This window comes from Protopterus annectens, chromosome 2.part2 (genome assembly GCF_019279795.1).
Source record: "Protopterus annectens isolate FY-2018-M chromosome 2.part2, PAN1.0, whole genome shotgun sequence".
Taxonomy (NCBI): Eukaryota; Metazoa; Chordata; order Ceratodontiformes; family Protopteridae; genus Protopterus; species Protopterus annectens.
The window spans coordinates 82,752,080-82,776,347 of NC_056730.1; the positions used below are offsets into that span (position 1 = coordinate 82,752,080).

At 39.3% G+C, this 24,268-nt stretch overlaps 1 protein-coding gene across 12 annotated transcripts in view; it reads right to left on the reverse strand.

The window, feature by feature from the left end:
• Positions 1-24,268, reverse strand: part of LOC122795548 (muscular LMNA interacting protein) — a 2,709,240-nt gene that overhangs the window by 753,960 nt on the left and 1,931,012 nt on the right. For 2 of the 12 annotated variants that reach the window (XM_044063767.1, XM_044063768.1), the window contains one exon: positions 9,289-10,357. The exons of the other annotated variants lie outside the window; for them this stretch is intronic. In XM_044063767.1, the coding sequence (XP_043919702.1) occupies positions 10,271-10,357 (87 nt within the window). In that variant the 3' untranslated portion in view covers positions 9,289-10,270. Of the gene's footprint in view, positions 1-9,288; positions 10,358-24,268 lie in introns of those variants that run through there. 12 annotated transcript variants of the gene reach the window in all.

Genomic DNA, 24,268 nt, shown 5'->3' on the forward strand with positions numbered 1-24,268 from the left:
CAAGATCACACCAAACAGAAAAAGACAACAAACTCACAACCAGACATTCTACTCTCCCTCACACACACGCATCACATATATAGAAACACCACCACATTCAACATTTAAACACTCGTACTTTTACCTGCCTACCCTAACCCACACATACAACTTCTAAATACACTCACATACACTCACACACCTACCCAAAACCATTATAAATTAGGCACTTACCTTAAATTACACCCGAATCCACATACTAAACTGGAAACCATCCACACAACACATTCCACATCACATACCGTTAAAGCATAACTGTGAATTTGAAATATTCAGATTAGTTTTTATGCACTTTCGCCATTCCCAACATTCGACTTTATAGTGTCGAAATACTGAAGATTATAAAGTGAACCCATATAAATATATATATATATATATATATATATATATATATATATATATGTGTGTGTGTGTGTGTAGATTGTACATTACACTCTGCTTGATTGCACATTGCAGTGTGCTTGTTCACTGGAATGCAAATGCACAGTTATTTTATGGAATTTGTCTGAACTATTTTGTTATTCCTTACATCTCTGTATTTGCATTTCACTTGGGATGAGCCTGAAACTGGTCAGTATTGATCAGTGCATTACCCCTGTCAATAAAAATAAATAAATAAACACAACTGCAAATTTAGCAGCATGAAACTGAATGTATTATACTGGTACAATTCATCTTTCATCACAGTACTGCAGTTTGGTATTAAAATAACATACTGATAGCTCTCTTTTAAGTGGAAAATGTTGAGAGTAAAGGTCCATCCAAGAAAATATATGCTGACAGTGTTTTTTATAATTTTCTTTAGCTAATCAGGTGAACAGAAATGGCATGCAATTACTATGTTTGGTAAATAATAGTCTAAGTGCTACTGATCTAGTTAACTTTTTTTTACTTTCATGCAATTGTACTTTACTGGGGTTTAGTGTGGAACCCACCTCCCCTTCATATCTTTCAAAATGCTAATTGTTGATGCATTTGGTTATCCTAGCCAATACTGTGGCATTTAGGGTAATGTATTAAGGTTGTGAGGTATTAATAAGTTGCTGCCTGTGTCCCAGATGAAGGGCATGTTTCCTTCCACCTCGTTTGTCTTCTCAATGATAATGAAAAAATCACTTCACGATGAAATGCTTTTGGGTCACCTTTGAAAAGTGATGCTTATGCCCAGGAACTTTACCTCACCAACAACACATATATAAAATCTCTCCATCTCTCTCTCTCTCTGTATATATATATATATATATATATATATATATATATATATATATATACACATACATAGACACACACACACACACATATATATATATATATATATATATATATATATATATATATATATAAACCATCATGTCCCCTCCAACCTAGCAGTGACTCCAGTCCCAGCATCAACCTGGGATAAGAAGTGATCTGCAATAGCAGCTAGCTCCCACCATCCACTCTACCTGTCTGTGCCACCAATAGCAGTAGTCGCTAATCAAACTTGGTCCAGCTAGGCTATTGTTAAGGCTTTATCCCTTTACACCAGTGGTGCAGGCTTCTTGCTAAGCATTTGTCAATGATTTAAAATGTATGCTATGTACAGAATTTTAACGAAGGTGACAACAGCAGATATTTCTAATCAGTTCCTTGAATGGAGTGCAGGTGATGAACGGACAAAACTAGGAACTGTCAACTGCAGATGCTATGCCAATGTTAGGAATGCCCTCAGGCACAATGAGGATATAGGGCACCAGTCTTTGCTTGAATAATCTACAAATTTAAACAGCAGCAACAGTGTGGTACCGCAGTTTGTCACTTGTTCTAAATGTATAGGACTGTATGAGTGCAGATCTGCTTAGGAAAGAAAGTTTCATTTAGATAGAAGTAACTATGTAGTTACATAGACTTGCCACTGTTTACACCTAAGACTGTAGACTGTAGCCTCCACTCAAATTTCAGAAAGAGTTTGCATGTTAAATTAACTGTCCACCTTTGATCTCCTGGGAAGCAATAACAGCTTGTAGAAATGTTGAACCTTATAGAAGATGTGCTTGTAACATACATATTCTGATGGCTAGTATCTGCTGTGAGATATACTATGATGTGTTTAGGTATGTGATGCAGGTATACTTTAAGTCAACCAGAAGTAAAAGAAGGAAGCAAGTAAGCAGTCAGATCCTAGCAGTGACATTCAACCTCCTGCATTATGTTATTGTATAAAGTATACAAATCAGAGCAACAAAGCAGCATTGAAGATGGACTACTTACAATTAACTAAAAGTAGTGGACTGAAAAAATATCAGATTATATGAACAATTGTAGACCAATAGCAAGGAAATATATTATTTTAATGTGCTACAACTCTGGAGAAAGCTATATTAAATAGGGAGTTTGTGGGATTCTTCATCTGTGTAGGTCGGATTGTTGGGGTCATTACAAACATTTTCTCAGGTTCATGCATTGCAATTGATTCATCCACCTACAGTGGACACATGCAGTGCTGAAACTTACTAAAGTAGTAATGTGGTAGAATATTAAAATGGACAACAGACTTTGAAAATAGTATTATGGACAAGAATATGTACTACTGCCCACCTTCCAGTTAATGTACAGTGAGCCAGTTTTGAGTTTAGAATACCAGTATAAAGATGCTACATTTGAAAAGACAAAGAAAGATGATTTTGTATGTGAGACATTTTCAGGTCACAGTCTAGTGCAGCAGAAAGCACCTGCTTATTTTTGTTTACAGCATTTGAACTTTATTCTTTTTGTTACATTTGCAGATGTCCAACTAAAATAAATTTAGCTTGTTTTGCCATTGTATACTTTTACAAACAAACAGATGATCTAGACTAGTGCACTGATTGACATTCAGTGGAAGTCAGACTGTTACTTGAAATTATACCAGAGTACTCATTTTCAAACTTGGCCTAAGGCAAGCATCCCTGTTTGAGACCTGCCATCCATAAGATCATAGGTAAGTACTAGGCTAGCTGACATATAGCATGTGAAATTACTCAGAGGAGCAGAGAAATCTACTGCATTGAGTGATATCCAGTGGAAGTCAGGCTGTTACCTGAAATTATACAGGAATACTTGACTTCAAACCTGACCTAAGGCAGATATTACTTATTGCGACCTGTCATTCATAAGTTCAGAGGTAAGGCTAGCTTCTACTGTAAGTCATTTTAAGTCTAGCCAATTTCCCCACGGTGAGAAACAAACCTTGCACCTTGCGTTTGTGAGGGGGACACTTTAACCATATGCCAACTCACAGCCCTCAGATGGTCACATAATTTCCTTTGATAAGGTGAAGATAAACCAAGGTGCATCCTTAACAAACAGCAACTGACTCTGACTTCAGTGCCTGAGACACCTATGACAATATGAAACAGTTGATAAGCTCTATAACTAGTCATTTTGCTAAATATTCAAAATCACTACCTTTAACTAGTTCAAGCAATACGTTAAGATATAATCAGACTCATCTTGCAGAGAACAGACTGCTGTAACAATATGCATGACCCGATTATCATCAATGAGGTCATCTGATATCACTTTCAATAAACTGGTTATATACATAGGGAGCCATGTACAATGTTCCCAGTACAGTTTTAAGATAATGGAGAAGCTAATTTCTTTCTAGAACTTTGTGATCCTCATCTCAGTCCTATAATTCATTACTAAAACAGCTTTTTTATGATGCATGCTTTTATCGATCTGTAGAAAGAAAGAGTTGTACAAGTGCAATAGTTATTAGCTTTATTTATTCCATTTACAAAGAAGGCAGTTATTCAGAAATCTAAACAGAAACACATAACTTCTATCCCGTGATAAGAGATTTGCTTTTCTTACTAAAAGAGCACTAACAGATGAAATATGTTTTTTACAAGTACTACTAAAGCATGCAAACACAGGCAGATTGCTACCTTGGTTCATACCTCTCAACCTCTTAGAGCAAGAAATCTTTAAAAGCCACAGATAATGGGGGGACAGAGGCCTAAAAACAGGGGCACTTTTTAAATATTGCTTTTACAGACTTAGAAAATTGACAGAATAACAGGTATTGCGTTAGCATGAATTTTCTCAAGGATATGAAGTCTGAAACTCAGTTATCTGCCATTATTTTTGACTTCAGTCATCAATCATTTGGCAGTGACTTGCCAGAAAACAACAATTTTATGAGAAAGATAAAATATGAGGCTAAAATCTGGACATCCTGTGAAAATCTGGACAGTTGAGAGCATGCTTTGGTTATAAGTAAGATCCCCATTTTTCTAGTGATTCTGTATAGCACAGTCATGCCAATATCCTGATGAGCCCTACAAAAGTTTTCTGTACTATTATTTGTTCACTGACTAACATCTGGTAATTTTCTACGTAATTAACATTCATTTAATGCATTTATTTAAATTGTTCACTTCTTAGTGTATTGAGATTTTCATGCATGGATACATGTTTAAGTTATTTTTCCTAATTTGTAATATCTCATTTCACACTGTTTGATAACCTCAATAACACTCCTAAAATGGAAATAAAGCAAACTGAGTGTTAGAAAAGCATTTAAGCTGCAAAAGCCTATAAGATCAACCACAAGTTCCAAATACCTTAGTGTTGAGTGACTCTGAATGTCTCTATTTCTAATACATTAGCAAAATGATCACCAGACCAAATTATGATAGGACATCAGCTGTATGAAATGTTTTTTTTTTTTTACATTATTTTGGAGTGCCACAGCTGAAACACTTCAACTCTGATTGTTTCCTACTTCACCAGTATGTTTCTGGATACCAAGTTCAGGCAACAAAATAATTATTCTCTGTATTACTACTAATCTCAGGAAAGGCTAAGTAGATCTAGGTAAAATACTTAATAATGTAACAATACTTAATAATGTAACTAAATCCACATATGCGGAGGCCCTTAACTGTAACCTGCCCAAGCAACAAGGACCTCCAAAGCTGAAATTCAAACAAACACCAATCACAACCAAAGTGTCACATAGATCACAACACCAGTGTGCCACCCAGCAACATCCCCTAAGGCAAGACAATGTACCGAACACTTTAGTCATAGGTGACTCTATAGTCGGGCACACTGATGTCCCACTCAACAGGCTGAACAAGGAGAAAATTACAGTGAGCTGCCTGTCGGGTGCCAGGATCTGCCACATAACTCATGCACTCAAGTCACTCCTGAACAAGTACAAATATGACTCTGTCATTGTCCGTGTTGGAGTGAATGACTTAAGACGTACTTCCCTGGACATGAAAAGAGACATGGAGGAGCTCTCGGATCATGTGGCCCAGGCAGGTATAACCCTAGCCCTGAGTAGCATCCTGCCTTCGCCCAGAATTATACCACAATATAAGGACAAAATGATTGAATTCAACAATTGGCTAAGCTTCTGATGTCATTCAAAGGGGATCCAGTATCTGTCTGCCTGGGACGACATGATCAACAGACCACGATGCTTTGCTAGATATGGTCTGTGCCTGTCGCCCGTGGGATTAAGGTTACTGGCTAAGACTCTTGCCACCCCTATAGTGCCTTTTTTAGACAAAGTTCAAAGGACAAAACCAACACTGTAACAGGTACAAGCATGCAAAATCTGAAGGTAATGCTACTCAATGCTAGAAGTCTAAACCTCAAAATGCACTCTCTCGAGGCACTCTTAAAAATGGAGAACATCGATATCTGTGCAGTAACTGAGACCTCGTTCAAGGCTCCAGAGAGCACCCCTGCAATACCAGGCTACAACTCTTACCACACTTTTCGGCTACCAAACCAGGATTGAAACATTAAAGGTGGAGGAGTGTCCATATTCACCAGGGATATTCACACCACCAGGTTAGTTGCCCAACACAATGCATCTGAAATTCTCCAGGTGCAACTAACACTAGGTAAGACTGCAATCCAAATTGTAGCTTGCTACAGATCCCCCACCATGCCCCAAGATTCTCACTACACCTTTCTAAACATACTGGAAAATATTAATATACAAACAAACACCCTAATACTGGGTGATTTCAATTACCCTGCCATTAACTGGGAAAACTACTCATGCACCAACACCTTTGCCCAACGGTTCTTGGAATTCATAAATGCCAATGCCCTGGATCAACTAATCCATAGTCCCACCAGGGGCTCCAATATCCTAAACCTGGTCATTACCAACATGGGAAATCGATGCTCCACACCTATGGTCACCCCCTCGTTGGTCAGGTCAGACCATAAGCTAATCACCCTTAACATCCACACCCCACCCCCACTCCCCAGTAAGGAAACCTCCATAAAAAACTTCTCCAAGGCCAACTTCATGCTACTCAAGTCAGAAGTTACAAACTTCATGACACCCATGCAGACGGGAACTGAAAGTTTGACTGCTGAGTCCTACACTAAGGTACTGTATGAGCACATCCACTCATGCATGAATCGTGCCATCCCAAATAGAACCAAGATGCTCTCCTCCAAAAAAAGGAAGCCAATCTGGTGGTCTCCTGCCATAAACAAACTTTACAACAAAAGGAAAAAAACTGTAGCAGAAAAGAGGAAAATCCCAGGATGTAAAAACTCCCTTACTAGCCTCAGTAAGAAGTTGAGATCCATCATAAAATCCTCCAAAGCTAGTTACAAAAATAAAATTGCCAAAGATTCCAAAGACAACCACAAGGCATTCTATAACTATGTCAAGAATCTTAATGGCAATGCTCATATCTGCTCTGAGCTACAACAGAATGGCATTAAATATACTGATCCCAAGGATATTGCCAATATCCTGGCAGATCGTTTCAGTGCCAACTTCACCCTCCTCTTACCCCCTAAATGGCCCATCTCAATACTGGAAGACTGCCAAATTCCAGTAATAACGGCCACACAGGTAAAAAATGCACTCTCCAAAGCTAAGAATACAGCATCCATGGGACCAGATGACATCCTGGGCTGTGTACTACATGGACTACAAAATGAACTGGCACCTCACCTAAGTGTCATGTTTAATCAGACCCTCACCTCAGGCTTTGTGCCCACTGAGTGGCGCACAGCTACAGTTATCCTACTCCACAAGGGGGGATCCACCTTGGATCCCGGCAACTACTGCCCCATCAGTCTGATGAGCCTGATCTGTAAGGCCATGAAACGTATTATCATGGAACTTATAAACAAAGACATTGGCAACCTTAAAACACCAGACCCCACCCAGTTTGGGTTCATGAAGGGTCGATCTTGTCTCCTGAACCTTATTGACTTCTTTGAGTCAGACTCCAGAGCCGTGGGCGAGGGTAAGGCAGTCCACACAGCCTATCTGGACCTCGCCAAGGCCTTTGACACCATCCCCCACTCTGGAATCATAGATAAACTTACTAAGCTGGGCATTAATCCCTACATCACTCGATGGGTTGCCAACTGGCTTACTGACAGAACCCACACTGTAAAGGTAGCTGACTCCAAATCCAGCTCCAGACAAGTGACAAGTGGAGTACCTCAGGGTTCAGTCCTGGGACCTCTCTTGTTTGGCATCTACTTCTCTGAAATACAGGCCAACACTAAGGGACTCTGGCTAACAAAGTTCGCAGAGTACTGCAAACTGGGAGCCATTATTGAATTCACAAATGATGTGGATACTCTACAAAAGGGCCTTACAGAAACAGATGCTTGGTGCCAGAACCATGGGTTCAAGCTCAATGCCAAGAAATGTATAGTTATCCCCTTTGGGAAAAAAACATGTATCCATGAATTATCACATAGGTGGCAGTACACTAAACACCGAAAGTGTGATAAGAAACTTAGGGACACAGGCGGACAGTGGTCTCACCTTCAATAACCACATAGCCACAACAGTCAGGAAATCCTTCTATGTGGCACACCTCATCACTAAGGGATTTTCATCCAGAAAAAAGGAGGTCATTGTCCCACTGTACTCATCCCTCATTAGACCCATTATAGAATACAACGCCCCATTTGGTATGTACCTCTCAAGACATCTGTAACAACTGGAAAGGCCGCAGAAATACCTCACTAAAAGAATCACAGGCCTAAAGCAGATGCCCTATGCTGACCGCCTTAAAAAACTCCAGCTATACTCTATCACATATCGTCTACTCTGAGGCGATCTCTGCTTAACATACAAGGCCATGTCAAACCCAGAGCTGTTGGACATGCTACACTTAAAGAAATCCCAATCCCTCTGAGCCACACACTCCAGGGATCTAAAGCTTGTCATCACACTAAACAAAACATGCTGGAGGGATAGGTTTCTGACCCAGAGACTCCCCAGACTCTGGAATAGACTGCCCATACATGTCAAGCAGAGTGCCTCTTTGGCCCTCTTCAAAAGGAACCTTGATGATTGGATGGGAGAAAGGAAATTCACCCCGAGGATCACATCAGTCGCCCTGCTAGACAGGGGTCCAGGGAAGTAAATAGTGTGAGAAGAAATAGCCAGGGAATTGTTATGGCTAGGCTTGTATAGGCCCTAGGGCCGATAGCCTAGTACCAACCTATGAACCTATGAACAAAGCTGTGACAATGAGGGATAAAGCTTTGATAGCACCCCAGCTGACCAATGTTTGACTCGTAGCACAAACAATGGAAGGACAAGATGTGGATGAATGGCAAGGAGCAGCCAGTGCCAGTTTGCTTGTCATGGGGTAGACAGCAGCAGCATGGGTTACTGTATTGTCAAGACCTGCAGGAAGGTTGGTATATCACCTACAATAAGGAGCCTACAGTGCCCACACTGCAAACAGTGTGCTGCTTAGTATGTGTGGTAGCACACATCTCTCTCTTATAGCAGTCATTGTGTAGCATGCAGTCAGGGAGCTGGGGGGAGAAAGTCTATGGAATGTATACACTGGCCTGCTCCCTAGCACCCAACTCTTGGCTCATCAGAGAATGATTGTACTGCTAAGTTTCCCTAGTCATGGCACAGATGTGTCAGAGGCATATCATCCAGACAGGTAAAGCCTGGTTCTTGTCCCAGTTTAGGAATCAATGAGGCATTTGGGTGCCAAAAAGGGAAGACATTAGTCTAATTGTATACACCCAAGAAATAAAAAAATATAGCTAAGCTGTCAGAGGACAAAGGACTAATTTAAATGCAAAAACATTTAATGCTGTCTTCAGTCTATTCATGATATTAATTAGCAACAGCTGAGGTTTTTATGACAAATGGATAATCAGATAAGTACATTTTCAAAATGTCATAAAGCATTCTATACTTTCTACTCAAGCCCCACTGATGGTTTGAAGCAAGCCCTAGATTCTCTCTTTAAATTTAAATAAAAAATATCAGTTTACTTATGTAAATTATTTATCCAAACATGAAAAGCATGCGAGAGAGACCAAAGACCTATAACTAAAACTTCATTTTAAAAAGGTTACATTTTACATTCAACTTTCTTTTTTGTATCTCCTTTAACATAATGGCACTGCTTTCTTGCTAGTGATAGATGAAAAAGAATAATATTTCACCAGTTAAATTGTGCTTTTAGATGTCTTCTGTTTTCTGCAGCTCTCTATCTCCTTTCACGGCAATCCAATTTCCATAGCAACTTTCTACATTCTCATTTCAATGATTCTTTTCTTTCTTTTTACATACATGACTTACGTTTCACTGCAGCAACTTTCAGACAACTGCATTCACATGCAGCATCCTGACTAACACACACACACATATTTATGAGCTCATAGACCCTAAGCTCATGTGGGTCTGTGGTCACATTGATACACCATTATTTTAACATTTAAAACAAAATGCCTGCCGTGGATAGCAGTGCCACGTTTGCATGATTCTCCTTTGGCTTGTCAGTATGTTTATTGAACAGTGCAGCATGATTCTGCCACACTCTTTAGACCTAACGGCTAGCACAGTGCCTGATGCACTTTAAAACTTCAACTTCCCATTTAACTAATCCGCAATGTGAAATAATGATCAAATGCGGTGTAAATTATGTTTGTTCAAACTGAATGTCATACTTTTTCCAGCATGATCTGACAAATCTACTGTCACACCGTTTTGCATAAGTTATTAAAACATTAATGTTACATATTTTAATACAGTTCCAGGCACATTTAAGAATACTGGTATCAGTGTAAAAAGAACATTATTAGGGTAGCACATTCAGGGGCAGGATGCATGATGTTTGCTGAGTGGAGATGAAGATCCTGGTCTTGCTGGTCAGTGTGGAGAGTTATGATACAGTCCCTTCCTTACTTCTTTTAATTAAGGCCTGCCTCCAATACATTTCTTCTAAGGGCTAATTCTTCTCGATACTTCTTTTGCACAGGGTAGGATATGGTAGGTAACTCTCACAGTTCTACCAGAGTCACATAGCAGCTACAATGAGGGAGGAAAAAAGACATTTGTTATTGTTCCTGCATTCCATAAAATCTGCAAGACTAGGCTGTATACAGAAAGAATCAATTATCAGTCTTAGCATGCGGCCTAGTGAGGGCAGACAGTATCAACTGGTTCAAAGAGTCCTACTTTTATGTACTTGTTTTAAAAATTATCTTGAAATTATTTGGTCTGAAATTCAGTCACATTGGATGTCCTTCCATTTCCCTGTTGCAGTATTCATAACAATAGCGATCCCCTAGTGAGGGTGGCCTGATGCCCAGTCAGTACACCATTAGGTTGCTTGAAGGTATGTTGTATATCATGCATATGCTCTGCATGTAGCATAGGGCATAAAGCTGATGTAGAACAGAGCATGTGTGTCTAACTTTTAGAAGCATTTCCAGATGTCGACACGTGCATTTAAATAGTGAGCACATGCAGGCAGCAGTGCCATTTTGAGAGAACAGCCAGAGGGTTAACATGTATGAATGTAGCAGTCAGTCTGTTTATAAGTTTGTTTAAGTTTAAGTAACAAAGCCTCATTCCTGATGTGCTGTGTGTAATAAAGTTGCTTGAGCCGAATCCACAACTGTTTGTTTGTTTTATCCTCACCAGACAAGCGACATGGTGTCATAACTGGGACTGAGAGAGCAACTTCTTCAAGCCATGAGGTGCAGAGTTGGCAGTTAAGATATATTGAGCAGGTTGAGTGCTAACAGTACTCAAATGATCAAAAAGGGCCAGAAACGAACTTCAGGTCACCAAAACTTTATTTTGCAAAGAAAATGAAACAGTGCATTTGTATGACACAAAACACATTATTAATCAAACGAGTAGCACAAAATGCATTATTAGTCAAATGAAAGGCACAAAATGCATTATTAATTAAACAAAGTGTTCAAAACCATGATGTTTGATAAAATTATCAGAACTATGTATGTGGGGCTCAGAATTACCTCTGGTTTGCCGAACGAGCATTTTTAAAGTAGAACAAGCACAAGCAAAGTGTAATGAGCATGATAAGGGTTAAATGGGCATACCGAGTACAATAAAAAGATAAAATCAGCTTAAAGAGCAAGGCAACTGCATGGTTTTAGTAAAAGAACATTTTTGAGCATAAACTACTATTTCACATAGACCGAAGCCATTCAAAGAATAACTAGAGTTGTTCGAAGTATCTCGAGTGTGCAAAGTGTTTGCAGAGTGAGTGCTTCATTATGGTGCAATTATTTCAAAGAATTTGCTGTTTGTAAAGTACAGTTACTTTGCAAAGTGCAGTCAAAATATGGCCATTTCAAAAAAAATTCTTGTGCTGTATACAGTTTATTTGCAAAGTACATTAATTTTGAAATGTTTCTTACTCTGAGCTTCTTCTGCTGTGTACAGTTTGTTTGCAATGTGCAGTCATTTCAAAATATTTCTTGTAGTGATAAGGAGTGATTTTGCAAAGTACAGTGAGTTTAAAGTGTTCCTGTACTATGGAGACTTATTTGGCCAAGTGTAGTTGTTTCAGAGTCTGTTGTGCTACTGGGCATAATTACGAATTCTGGCATAAAGTTCTGCCATATATTTATGTTTGTATGTTCATATATAATTCCAAGCACTTTCACTACTGTGTGTTGATATGTTTGACCATAATATTGCAGAGAATTGGAAAATATTTGAGCAGGAATAGGATATTTTCATACAAGCAGCCTTTTCTGAAAAAAAGATGCATGCACAAGGGCATTCATTTTGTTTAACTCAGCTGGGTCAGAGGCCATTGAAAGAGAGCATTAATTTGTGTATGCAACAGCAATATATGCAAGAGAGGGGGAAAACCACCATATAGATGGTGAATCAAGAAAGAACCCTGAGTGCTTGAAATGTAAATTTTGAGAAATGTGCAACCCCCAGACAAATGTTACATTAGAGAGGCACCTATTTTATAGAAGAGACCAAAAGCCAGGTGAAACTTTTGCAGCTTATATCACTGACTTGAGAAATAAGGCTAAAATGTGTAGATTTGTTGATTCAAAAGATGAGTTAATAAAGGACAAGCTTGTGTGTGGTGTTAATAATGCTGCAGTGAGAAAGATTTTGCTTCATGACAGTGATTTAATGTTGAGAAAAGCTAGAGTTTTGTCAAATCCATGTGTTTACAGAAAGGTGCACAAGTATGTTTGCAAGTGACAGCAGCTGCGAGAGCATGCAGCATGTAGCAAGCAGAAGCAGGCCTAAGCACACAGCCTGTGTGGGATTCCAAGGGAGATCCCGTAACTTTCTAGCACGTTCCAAGACTAGCTCAGCAAAATGGACATGCTCAGTGTAGTATAAGGGTGACTCAGGAAAACCCAAGTCAACACTTATTGTTAACTGTCATAATGGTGGTGCCAATCATGAGTCTAAAAGAGAGAAGTGCTTAGCTTTTGATCAGCAATGCCACAAGTGTAAAAAAATGTAACCACTTTCAAAAGTTTTGTAAATCAAGAAAGCCTCATTCAACTATTAAGAAAGGTCACTCATAAAAGCAAGTTGATCATGTGGAAAGCTGCAGCCCTAATTTCTATGTAGATGGTGTATCAGTGGTCAGTAAAAATATTAATGCAGTAGATTTGTTGACAAAGAATGAAATATTTTGTACAGTCATGATCAAAGGTAAACCAGTGTAGCAAAGTAGACATTCATTCAAATTGCAATGTAATGTCAGCAGAAACATTTGCTAGAGTGAGAAGAACTGGTGAGCAACTTAATTTGGCTAATTGTGCGAAGCGTGTTGCTTGTTGTGGGAAAGAGATTCAAACCAAAGGGTCAGTAGTGCTTTCATGTTATTTGTCTAGGAACAGTTACATCTTGCAATTTTATGTAGTCAGAAGACCTGTGCAGTCATTATTAGGTCTCAGAGACAGTTTAAGAATGAAATTGCTTTCTTTTACCGAAGACATACATCATGTAAGCACATGTCCCAGTTCCAGCTTCAGGGATGCTATTTTCTCAGAGTATGCTGATGTTTTCAGTGACAAGCTAGACAAACTTCCAGTGGTGTACTCAATGAAAATAAGCCCAGAGGTCAGTCCAGTGGTCAGACCAGTGAGGAGAGTTCCAATAGCTATGCAGGACAAGGCCAAGGTCCAGTTAGACAAACAAGGTGTGATTTGTCCAGTCACAGAACCAACTGAGTGGGTGTCTTCCATGGTAGCTGCTCATAAGAAAAGTTCAGATGAAATCAGAATATGCATTGACCCAAGAGACTTGAACAAGGTATTAAAAAGACATCATTATCTTATGCGTACAGTAAGGAGGTCACCACCCTCATGCCAAATGCCACTGTTTTTTCTGTCTTAAATGCTAAAAGTTCATTTTGGCAAGTAATACTTGATCGCAAATCTTCACTACTGACTACATTCAGCACACCATTTGGTAGATACAGATTCCTCAGGATGCCTTTTGGAATAAATTCTGCCAGTGAACTCTTTCAGCAAGCAACGGAGCACATTTTTTCAGATTATCCATGTGCTATATTAGTTGATGATTTATTGGTTTGAGGTAATGATGAAGCAGAGCATGAGAGTTGTAGACAGAGCGTGCAAAGTGAACTTGAAGCTTAATCCTCTGAAATGTAAATTCAGACTACCAGAAGTTACTTATGTAGATAATTTATTTACTAGTACAGGCTTATGGCCAGACCCTTCCAAACAAGCAGAAATTCTTGAGATGCCAAACCTGGATAATGTCTAAGTCCTACAGCATTTTCTTGGTATGGTTAAATACTTGGGCAAATTTATCCCTTGACTTTAGTGAGTTATCAACACCTTAAAGGGATCTGACATGCAAAAATGTTGCCTGGTCATGGTTGTAACAGCATCATAGAGCATTTGATAACCTCAAGCAGCAAATTGCCAACCCGCCTACATTGAGACACTATGATGTCCACAGACCAGTAGCTCTTTCCTGTGATGCTTCAAAGTTCAGTCTTGGTGCAGCTATTCTTCAAGAAGACAGACCTATTGCCTATGCATCTAGAACTTCTACCTAAACTGAAATGCAGTATACTCAAATTGAGAAGGCACTGTTTGCAATTGTGTTCGCATGTTCGAAGTTCCATGATTATATTTATGTCTGATCTATCCAAGTCAAAACTGATCATCAACCTCTAGTCACTATTTTAAAGAAGCCTATGCATATCTCTCCAGCAAAACTGCAAAGAATGATGCTCAGATTACAAAAGTACAACTTTAAAATGGTCTGTACAAAAGGCAGACTTCTTTATCTGGCTGATACCCTATCCAGCTCACCCAGAAATACAGCTTGATGCAGAGAATTTTGACTTTGATAACATGGAAGTGCATAATTTTTCTACCATGAGACTTGATGAGCTAAGACATCATACAGAGACTGATCCAATTTTGCAGAAATTCAACCACTTCATCAATGTTTGATGGCTGTCAAAGCAATCTTGTGTACTGCCAGAAGTACAACCTTATTTTCCATACAGAGATGAGATTCTGATGCATTTTCAAAGGTCCCAAAATTATTGTTCCTACTTTCTTACAACATAAATACATTAAGATTTTGCATCATGGCCACGCATGTTCCGAATCTACCAAAAGGGTGAGAGGACTAGTATTTTGGTCTAGTCTATCAAAGAACATTGATAAAGTGCTTTCATCTTGTTCAGTATGCAATAGGACTAAACTACATTTGCAGAAAGAACCACTTCAGATAAGCTAGCTTCCTGTACTACCTTGGTCAACAGTAGCCACTGACATATTTGAATAGAACAATCAGCATTACTTAGTGTTGGTAGACTCTTATTCGAACTGGTTGGAAATCGATGTGCTACCTAACCTGACATCCAGTGTTGTTATTACTAAGATGAAACATCCTGTCTCAATCCCCGGTAGTCCACATAAAGTTATTTCTGACAACAGTACCCAGTTTACCAGTTAGTTGTTTCAGAAATTTGCAAAAGAGTAGGACTTTATCCATATTACTAGTAGTCTGGAATACCCACAGTCAAACAGCCTTGCTGAACATGCAGTACAGAGTGCAAAGCAATTATTAGAGAGGTCAAAGTGTGACAATACCAGTATCATCTTGAATTTACTTAATCTCAGAAATATACCCAGTGACAATCTACTTGGCTCACCTGCTCAGCAACTTCTATCTAGACAAACCAGAATAACCTTGCCTATCAGTTCTAGTTTGCTGGTGCCTACTGCTAAAAACACCAGAGCAATCAAAGCCCAACTCTTTAAGAAGCATTCCTTTCAGAAGTCCAGTTATGATAAAATGACCAGATTTCTTTCTCTGTTAAAAGAAGGAGAGGCAGTGAGGATAAAAATACTGAAAGGCTTTGATTGAATTGGTGAAGTGAGAGGTATATGTGCCGAGCTGAGATCCTACTTAGTGGAATCTGAGGGTATAAAATACAAGAGAAACTGCAGGCATCTTTGGGTCTACTTCAGAATGCCAAAAACTCAAAATGTTGATCGCTCACATGAGCGAATAGTCAGGAAGTTAATGTTTTTTTTGGGATAGCAGTACAGTGAAGATTGGAATATTTGCCCTTTCCTCACTGAAGTACAATCTCGGAGTAGCAATATATATTTAGCGGGGGGTGTGGTGGGTGCATCCCCCACAATAGTGATTTCGAGTTCCTGATTATTAGCTCATGTGAGCATTCAATATTTTGATTTTTCGTTGTTCTGACATAGACTCGGCATCTTCTTCCTGTGTCTGAAATAATATCACAGCATCATACCTGTGATACAGACTCTAGATCTCAGAGCAACCCTGACAATGTCCATAAGGAAGAACATGTCTCAGTAGCTATTCACTTTCCTGATGATGTCCCAGATGTCCCCAGAGTTGAACATTCCTTGAAGACAGTCCTCATTGCTAGATCCAGTACTGATTTTTATGATACATGATCTGGTCATATTTATTTATTTGTTTATTACATTTGTTAACCAGGTATTGTCCGACTGGGCCAGAAGTCCATTTTCAACGGAGCCCCGGGGAGAAAAGCTCCGCATACAGTAAGCTTACAACAATAATAATAATTTTATAATAACAATACAGTAGTTAGTACAGAATACAAACAACAGTGCAAACAGTATACAGAGTCTCAAGTGGGCGGGCAAGCCATTGTTTAACTTATAGAAATATAATTAGAAAGACAGTGCATACAATATAAATTTGGAGACAGTTTAACTTCAGAGACATGATGTACCTGGACATATTTCCAGACCTAATGTAAAATACACATCAACCTGGAGATGATTGTTTTATATGTGTCTAAATTTATATGATTTTATGTCAAAGAATTACTTCTGTATAATCACATGTCAAAAGATCATTTATGTGTAATTGCATGTCTTTGAATATGGTCATTTGGTATATGATCTATTTCTCAAAGAGGGAGGATGTAGAGCAGAGTGTGTGTGTGCAACTCTAAGAAGCATTTCCAGATGTAGGCACATGCTTATATATAATGAGCCATTTTGAGAGAACAGCCAGACTGTTAACATGCATGAGAGGGTTTAAGTTACAAAGCCTTATTCCTGGTGTGTTTGTCTGTAATAAAGCTGCTTGAACCAAACCCACAACTGTTCACTTGTTTTATCTTGACCAGACGAGTGACAGGTGACATCTGGATGGGCCATCATCAGAATTTCTTGGATGCCAGTCCGAACACCATCTTTTGATCATTGATCTGATCACCCATTCTGTTGCTGGTTCACCAAGCCATTGCAGATAAGCACCCTGTTTTTTTTTTTTTTCCATCTTTTCTTTCCATTCTCTCTTCTCCCCAGGACCTCTCAAAGTGTTTACACACAACACCCTAGTGATGCGGTATGCAAACAGATGGGGGGGGGGTCTTATCTTCTTTGGCAGTTGGCACTCCTTGTGGGAGATCTAGCTATCCAGAGTCAAGTGACTGTTCAGGCAATTTACATCACCTCAGGTCAAAATACTGTGGCAGATTTTCTGATCAGGTCCAAAACTCAATCCCATGAATGGATTTTACACAGGGATGTATTTCTGGACATTGTCCACCAGTGGGGTACTCCTCAAATACATCTTTTTACCTCCCCTCTGAACAGACAACTTCATCTGTTTTGTGCCAGAGTTCTGGGTCATCTAGTTTGGAAGGTGGATGCCCTACCTTTTTTCTGGAAGGAGATGTTTCTTTATGCCTTACCTCCCCTTCCTCTTATTCCAAAAGCCCTGTTCAAAATTCAACAGGATGCTCCCAAAATCTTGTCGGTGACTCCCTTTTGTCTGAGACAGCATTGATTCCCCTCTTCTACTGCATTTAGCCAAGGGCAATCATCACAAATTAACTCACAGGGTGGATCTGCTTACACAAGACAATGGATGTCTCATCCATCCCCATCTGTCCCCTCTTCAACTAACACTGTAGGTGATATGATTTTGAGTCTATATAGACCCCTTTTTTCTGGGGATGTGCTTAGGGTCCTGCAGGAGGTCAGGAAATCCAATACTAGGAAATATTACTTATACAAATGGAAGAAGTTTTCTGTTTGGTGTCTTTCTTGTAACCTAGATCCACTTTCTGTGAATGTTCCTTTGGTTCTTTCTTATCTGTATGAACTGCTGAATGCTGGGTTGGCTTATTCCTCTGTTAAGGCCCACTTATCACCTATCTCCTCCTTTAGTTTGAAGCTAAACAATTTCTTAAAGGTGTCCCTCCATATTATTCCTCCAGGGAAGCCTCTTCTTCCTCCCTGGGATCTTAATTTTATTTTGGAAAAATTGACCAAGAGTTCTTTTGAGCCTGCAGCTTCAGCCTCATTGCAACATTTTTCTTGGAAAACATTACTTTTATTATCCCTTATTTCTACCAGATGGGTGTCTGAACTTCAAACCCTTATAGCCTGTCTTCCTTTTTTGTTGCTTCATAAGGACACAATGGCCCTTCATACTAATCCTTCTTTTATGCCCAGGTGTGAGTTGTCCATTAATCAGTCTATTCATTTGCCCACTCTTTTTCCCTTCTCCGCAATCTGCCAGTGAGAAGGCACTGCACAAGTTGGATGTGTATAGACAACTTGGATTTTATTTGTATCACACTTTTTGTAAATCTGATCAACTGTTTGTTTCCTTTCATCCTAGGTCCCTAGAACTGGCTTTGTCCATGCAAACTATTTCATCTTGGATTTCTAAATCAGTTTCTTTCTGTTATTCCATTCATGGGAAGAGCCTGAGCTGTGGCTTCTTCTGGTGCTTTTTTTCAAGGGGTTGGATACTAACTCTATTCTTGAGGCAGCTGCCTGGACTTTTATGCATATTTTTACCAAGCAATACAAGTTGGATGAAATTTCTAGAGCTAGATCTGGTTTTGCTAGGGCCATCATCATGGCTTCCTAGAGAGATCTGCTGGTCCTTCCTCCTCCCCTCTCATCTTCCTGAGCTTTTATACTCTCCCTATTTTTATGAATACTGCAACAATGAAATGAAAGGACATAGTACAGTTGCGTAAAATATTACCATAACAGTAGATGTTTTTCTCTTCACTGTTGCAATATTCATACCCTCCCTCCTCCTGGTGGTCCATTTCGCTACTGTATTTACTATTTTCCTCTCTACTCCTTGGATTAGCATTCCTACTGGTGCTGTCCATTCTGAAGATGGTATATCTGGACATGGCCTTTATACCTTATGCTACATGAGGAGCATGCACGTGATATACAGAGTACCTTAAAGTAACCCAAGGCTTTGGTATATTGGCCGGATGTTGGGCCACCCTAGTCAGGGAATCCTTATTGTTCTGAATACTGAAACATTGAAGAGAAGGACATCTACCATCACGTTAAAATTTTACACAGCTCTATTACGCCTCTACAAAGAAAAATCTAATAATCCAAAGTGACCTGCATTTAAATTCTTGACTTAAAAATTCCCTTGAAAGGATGCAGTCTTGAATTAAGTCCAAAAACATACCTCTACAAATGAAAACAGTGCAAATTACTATCAGGAAACTCCTTATCAGCAGAATATTTTTTTATTTCATTACATTGTAGATGATCACCAGAAGTTGCTATTTATTTGAGGAGCAGTCAGTATATAAAAGAAAAAAGTAGTAAATGTTCATAGTCAATGACTTGGAGTGAGTACGGACAGAATGTGCATGTGTGTGCGTGTATAGCTATCTATAGCTATCAATATGTAGATAGACATAAAAATGTATATATATATATATATATATATATATATATATATATATATATATATATATATATATATGTGTGTGTGTGTCTGTGTGTGTGTGTGTGTGTGTGTGTGTGTGTGTGTGTGTGTGTGTGTGTGTGTATGTGTGTGTGTACTTTAAAATATCTAAGCAACAGACCATCTTAATGCCAACACAAAAATGCACAAAAAATTACAAAACCTTGGCTATAAACAGGGTAAGTAAACACTTACCCTAACCTATATAAACACACAACAAAGTAAGTACCCCCCCCCAAGCTATATATACCAATTCCTGGATCGCACTACAGTGGAGAAAAGGGCATGTTGGGCAAATGTTCACTTACGCTGGGAAAAATTTGCCATTCAGTATTTAAGCTTTCCCAATTTTCGTCTGCAAAAATGAAGTTTGGTTATATGAGGTTCAAGGTTTAGAGGTAAATCCATATAAACACACGCATACATACGAGCCTACCTAAAACAAGTTGACTTAAAATAAAAATAATCAACAAGAAATGTTAGCAGCATTGTTTGCATGCAAGCAAAGAACAATGTTTTTGCAAGGAGGCAAGCTTTTGCACCCTCCATGGGAGTGGCTGCACCCCACACACCCCACTATTTTTAATATACCAAACTCCAAAATTGCACGATACCAGGGAAAAGGCATATTGTCCAGCCCTGGCATTATAGTAGCCACAAAAAAATACAAAATCAAATCTCCAAGCAGTCCCAATGAAAAGAAAGTATTTCATGCTCCAAGATTTTGTCTGTCAACATACAAATAATGCTATTGACATTTTTTGTCCTCTATTTTAAATTGTTTTTTTTTCAGTTAAGACCTTATATATATATATATATATATATATATATATATATATATATATATATATATGGTTCTAGGTTATAACACCGACAGCACACAACATCGACAACAACATCACCGACACCACATCATCGACAGCTCACAAACACGACACCACACACACTCAACACATCATCACAACAACCAATAAACAAAACAAATTCCCTGACCAAAAGCCACACACACAACACAAGCACACCTAAATCCTAACAAACAAACACTAAACCTTACATACACAACTATCCACTACCCTAACCGAAACCCTAACCCTAAGGTCTGTCACTATCATACACTAACCTAACCCGCTCCCTGACCCTAACTCACTTAACCCACCCCTAACCCAAACAAAGTCACTACTGCACCCTTACCTAACTCAGCCTAACCCTAACTCACTTAACCGCCCCTAACCCAAAACAGTCACTACTGCACCCTTACCTAACTTCGCCTAACCCTAACTCACTTAACCCACCCCTACCCCTACAGACCGCCAACATCGCACACTTACCTTACTCGCACCCTAACGTCCGTCACTACTGCATACTTACACATCCTTTCCCCATCTCGGTGTTCTCCGCGTCGGTGTTTCATCCGTCGATCTTCTCGCGTCGGTGATTTCGCTGTCGGTCTTCCCATCTGTCGACGTTATAACCTAGACCCATATATATATATATATATATATATATATATATATATATATATATATATATGGGTTCACTACATAAGACTGAAAACCCATAATACTGACGCCCATAATCCCGAGACCAGATACCTGAAAGACCGTAAGACCAGAAACGCAAATGTTGAAGTAGTGCTTCTGGTGTTGCAGTTTGTGAATGGATGGTGGAATGTTGGGTAAGTATCTATGTTTGAGTGTGTTGGTTAAGGGGTTTTCTGTGTGTAAGTGTTTGTTGTGACTGTGATGTGCATGGGCGAGGGGAATGTAGATGTGTGGTGGTGTTTTTGTGTGTTTGTCTGTGTAGTGCGATCTTGGAGTTAGAATATTTAAGTAAGGGGGTGTAAGGGGCTTGCCCCCCTGCTTGTATATAGTGTAGGTTTGTGTGTATGTGTGTGGTATATGTGTACTGCAGAGTTCAGGATTTTAAATTTCATGCTTCTGGTCTTCCAGTCTTCTCGTCTTTTGGGTAGCTGGTTTCAGGATTATGGGCGTCGGTATTATGTGTTTTCGGTCTTATATAGTGAATCTATTTATATATATATATATATATATATATATATATATATATATATATATATATATATATCTATATACATATATAGGTTCATAGGTTCATAGATTAGTACTAAGCTAACTGCCCTTGCGAGCCATTTTAAGCCTAGCCAATTATCCCTTGTGAGACTCAAACCCTGCATCTTGTGTTTGTAAGGCAAACACCTTAACCATTAGGCCACCCTCCCAACCATATATATATATAAACCCCTATGTCACTAGATGGGTTGCAAACTGGCTCAAGGACAGAACCCACATGGTTAGAATTGCTGGAGCCATGTCAGACTCCAAACCAGTTACAAGTGGCATCCCACAAGGCTCAGTCATGGGACCTCTCTTGTTTGGTATATATTTCTTGGAGGTACAGGCCAACACGGAAGGACTGTGGCTGACCAGGTTCGCAGATGACTGCAAACTGGGTGCCATAATCGACTCACCAGCCGACACAAGTATCCTCCAAAAGGGCCTCATAGAAACAGACAACTGTTGCCAGAGCCATGGCCTCAAGCTAAACGCCAAAAAGTGTAGTCATCCCCTTTGGGAAAAACAAAGTGCCCGGAAATTACCACATGGGTGGTAATCCATTAAGTACAGAAGAAGTAATTAGGGACCTGGGGACCCAAGTTGATAGCAATCTCTCATTTGACAACCACGTGGCCAAATTGGTTAGAAAAACATTTTACATAGCCCACCTAATCATGAAGGGATTCACATCTAGATCAGGGGAGGTCATCATGCCTCTTTACTCATCCCTCATCAGGCCCATAATTGAGTACAATGCCCCTTTTGGGATGTACCTTACCAGACACCTGCAGCAACTGGAAAGACCCCAAAAGTACCTCACCAAGAGGATCAAAGGGCTCAAACAGATGCCATATGCTGCCCGGTTAAAGAAACTTCAGCTCTACTCAGTGGCATACCGCCTGCTCAGAGGCGATCTGTGTCTGACGTATAAAGCCATGTCCAACCTGGAATTAATGGACATGCTGCACCTCAGAAAATCCAAATCCCATCGAGCTACTCACTCGAGAGGCTTGAACCTCAGCCCTGAAATAAATAGGACATGCTGGAGGGACAGATTCATAACCCAGAGGCTCCCTTCACTCTGGAATAAAATCCCAGTCCAGGTTAGGCAGAGTCCCTCATTGACTTTCTTCAAGAGGAATCCTGATGAGTGGATGGGAGATTGTAGGTTTACCCCGGGTATCACTTCTGTGTCACTGTTAGACAGAGGCACAGTATACTAACCTCGAAAAAAGGCATAGCAAAATTAATTTAAAATGGGTGGTGAAAGCCAAACACACTCTGGCTAGGCTTATAAATGCCCTAGGGCAGATAGCCTAGTATGAACCTATGAACCTAACCTATGAACCTATATATATATATATATATATATATATATATATATATATATATTTACACATACACACACACACACACACACACACACACACACATATGTGTGTGTGTGTGTGTGTGTGTGTGTGTGTGTGTGTGTGTGTGTGTGTGTGTGTGAGCATGTGTGCACGTGTGTGCATGCATGTGTGTGCGCACTTTTATCAGAGCTACAAGTCTACAGGTTGAAATACATTTTAGTAACCATTTATTATTTTATATTTATGAAATCTAACATCAATAAGGCACACACAGTGCTTATTTATCTTTGAAAGTGTAGGAAGGCAAGCAGTGAAAGCTCAGTTCAGCTACATGATCACTGATGAACAGCCATTGATATTGTTTGTGTAGGTGCAATCTATTTGTCTAAGAGCAAGTTTTGTCAGTTTTTTGTTGATCATCTGCCATCTATAATCTAGTTAACCCATATGCTCCTCATGAATGGGAAGAGGGTCTAGTTGGAGGGGCAATCACTGAGGTATCAATCAGATTTTTTTTTCTATTTTTTTAGTCCTAATCTTTCCTGTGCATACTCAGCTGATTATGACGTAGGATATTCAATTGTCTGACTATGAAGCCCCCCCCCCCCATTGCACAAGAGTGTTCTTTTCAAGCAGCCCTTTCCTTACCCCAAAGCATGCAGGTGATTTCTCCCATCTGTATTAAGAAAACACACTAACCAAGAGTGCTCCCAAGTACATGCAAACATTACCACTTCCTGTTAAGAGTAAGAAGTCTATGTCAGATACAGTCTGGTTCTTTCAGTTCTAAAATGATTATCAAACCCCCCCTTTGATTGATATGCAGCTACTGTCTGTCTAGAAGCAACAAGTTTAAATTTACTAATGAAGTTATTATTGTTCAATTTACTCAAATATTATATCAGAAATGTGCCCTGACATGGGAGATCTTTTTATTTTATTTTTTTTAATTTTTTGTTCATAGCAGACTACATGGGAAAGTATAATGTAATCATATTATCCATATGAAGGTGTTGATATGGACTTAATATGGAGCAGTCTACAAGCACCTAAGAGAAACAAGTTAAAATTAAAAATGGACATTATTTATTTCAGTTCCCGCGCAAACAAAAATCAGGGGAGTATAAAGAAGGTGGCTATTTTTTAGAGGTATGCTGTGTATGAAAGTAGAGGGCATTCACATGATCACTGCCAAAAGATCAATGGTATGGTTAACTTATGGGGCATTGCATGCATTAGAAAAAAAA